This window comes from Histoplasma capsulatum, genomic scaffold, assembly GCF_000149585.1.
Source record: "Histoplasma capsulatum NAm1 scaffold_8 genomic scaffold, whole genome shotgun sequence".
NCBI classification, from domain to species: Eukaryota; Fungi; Ascomycota; class Eurotiomycetes; order Onygenales; family Ajellomycetaceae; genus Histoplasma; species Histoplasma mississippiense.
Window position 1 is genome coordinate 1,289,982 of NW_001813975.1, and position 2,813 is coordinate 1,292,794.

Consider the following 2,813-nt stretch of genomic DNA (forward strand, 5'->3'; position numbering starts at 1 on the left):
CTTTACTGGTATTAGACCTTGATCGCGCTCACAAGCTACTACTACAATTTTGTTGGCTGAAGCCATGCAAGGTTCAATTGACGCAAGTATAAATGCCATGATGTTGGCATCACAGGGCAGCTGGCACAATGCCTTTCTCGGCTGTCTTCCTATTCATCTGCGATGTACTGTTTCCGTCGCCTGCTCATCTGTGTCTCCTATCCCTTTAACCAACTTGAAGCGATGTCTGGTATCACCAGGGGCGGAACTACTAGCATGTAGTGGAACTTCACGTTGATTGCTGATTTCTCAGATGGAAGTGATACCAAGCTATGTTTGCTCTGTTTGCAGCTCAAGTTCCCTGAGGATGAACCTCGGCAAGATGTTCCAAGAGTTCACAATCCCAAGCAGCAACAACTGTCGACGAACAGGAGAATCCTGTTCCCACTCCAAGATGGGGACTGAGAGGTCGCTTGCAACTTTGCTTCGGTCACTCCAGACCGTGGATGGAAATCGGGATGCTTTTGGGTAGGATGCTTCCATTTCTCCCTGTTCTAAGCCGCCCTAGGAACTGACAGTTCGTAAATCTAGCCTCCTACCATCATCGACGGGACTTCTCTCTCTTCTCTCCAATCCATTGAACGTAACTTTATTATCCTCACACCTATTACACTCCCCGGCCCTGTGGAATGGGGAGTTCGACCTGGAAACATGCCGGCGCATTCTCAGCGTTTTTAATACAGCGGCGATCAGCGTCGTGCACAATGAATCACCAAAACAGGGACCTCCGTCTTCAAATATTCAAAGGAGAGGGCTTGGGCGTGAGGAATGGGTGAAGGCGGTTGTCCAGGGTGCGGATGACAAGTCGCCGCGTTGGAGGCATTGTATTTTGCTTGGAGGGATCTTGCTTGGGATGGAGGGCCAGGATCGACGGAGTCTGCCATTGCACTTGAGGAAAAAACTAGAATCGGGACTCATGACGGCATTCCAGCTTTCGTTGAACGAGCTCGATTCATACCCAAGAGTTGCGCGATATTGTATTGCGTTGGCCATGAATTATACTTTCGAATTTCTTGCGGATTCCGAAAGAAGCCGATTGGATTATAACATTGTCCTTCCTCTTCTCGTGGACACCGCCTTCTTCTCTCCCGCGGGGTTTGAATCTGGGTATTTCCTAGGCGCGATTGACCGGGACATCCGCGAGACCCCTTCAAGAAAATTCGAGTGGCAGGCCCAATCCCCAACTTTTCTTCACATACGCGCCATCACCGCAAAGCCGCTTATCTCCTCTCTGGGTCCCTTATCGCGGCTAATTGCACATGGTATTGAAAACTGCCAAGCACAGGGCCGGGTGGTGCAAGCGGTGGATTCCCTCCTTAACTTCTCGAGGACATTGATGGTTCAGTGGCGGCAAAATAAGCTGTCAGAGGTCGATATCTCTGAGGAGGCGGAATTCCTCGATGAGGCATCACTCACGACAACGATACCCATTCTTTGGCAATTATTGAAAACCTCCCTATTTTCGATCATTATTCTTCTAAGGGCTGTTCTAGGAAGAGTACTGAATGATCGTCTCCTTGCGGCCGACGACTGTAAGTCTGGTCCTTTTAATTATCTTATTGGTAAATTATCATTAACTTTTTGTTAGGTGCACCAACACTCGCTCACAAATCCTTACACATTCTCCGCAATATTTGCTTTATCTCATCTCGAATTGGACAAAATGCGTCTTCCCAGTATACCTTTGTTAACCTTGCTGCAATCGACATCCTCTCACAGTATCCATCTGCCTCCCAAGAATTTTTGGAGAGTATCCGTCCTGCTGTAACTGGCTGTATTCCAGATTATCCTGTCGATAGATGTCTAGATCTGTTTTTCCTAAACACAGCTGAACATTTTGCTTTGATACTATCCCCAGCCGTTAACGAGGAGCTGTTAATTTCCGCTGCACTGCCATATCTTGCCGCTGGCGGCAACAACAATCTTCTAGAAATATTTGAGGCAGCACACAGTGTAGTACTTTCTGTTCTCGCAGCGCCCAAAAGTGCAGATATGGCGGCGAAGCATCTCCCGTTTTATATCGACACACTTTTCACCGTATGTGCCCATTTTGTCCCTCTTCAGCCTCGTCGTTTACGCTTGATACTGAAATTTCATTGAAAATCTAACAATATATATATGTCTCAGGTGTTCCCTCAAAATCTCTCCGCTCGCCAATTCCGCCTAGCCTTCAAAACCGCGATCCAAATCACTGCGCCCCCATCCCCCTTAGCAAACACCCAACCCCTCCTCCCCTCAATCCTCCTCGAACTCCTGTATGACAGAGCCCTACACGCACCCACCACCCCGCTACCACGGCCTGTTGCCTCAACCTCTGTCGCCGTCGACCTTCATACTCTCAGTAACAGCGCGCCCCCACTATCCGAACAGGCTGTCCTCGCCATGACCATGATCGACTGCCTATGCTTCCTCCGCCTGGATACGTTGGAGGAACAGCTACCGCTCGTCGCGCACCTGGTCAATACCATCCCCGATAAGGGGATGAGGCAGCAATGTCAGGAGAGGTTTTGGGATGCGTTGAGCAGTGGGGAGATGGATGTCGATCGGGCGAATTTCTGCGTTACGTGGTGGAGTACCAAGGGTGGGAGGGAGATGGTGTTGTTTTCGTCTGAGGAGGATGTGAAAATTCCGTACATGAGTGGCGGCCTTGGGGGGCGGAGCCGCGGAGTAGGTTATGATGGCTACCCCCTCCTGAGGCGGGATGTGGGGGGCTTTGCGAGTAGGAGGCCACCGTTATCTGCAATACGTTATCTGGTCATCTAATAATCATATAT

At 49.7% G+C, this 2,813-nt stretch overlaps 1 protein-coding gene across 1 annotated transcript; it reads left to right on the forward strand.

Annotated features, from left to right (window-relative positions):
- Window positions 1-346: 346 nt before the first annotated feature.
- On the forward strand, window positions 347-2,802 carry HCAG_07350 (conserved hypothetical protein; the record flags this gene model as incomplete). The annotated part of the gene is made up of 4 exons (XM_001537878.1): window positions 347-507; window positions 571-1,571; window positions 1,628-2,076; window positions 2,167-2,802. The coding sequence occupies 4 exons, from the start codon at window positions 347-349 to the stop codon at window positions 2,800-2,802; spliced, it is 2,247 nt and encodes a 748-aa protein (XP_001537928.1).
- Between the last annotated feature and the right edge of the window lie 11 nt (window positions 2,803-2,813).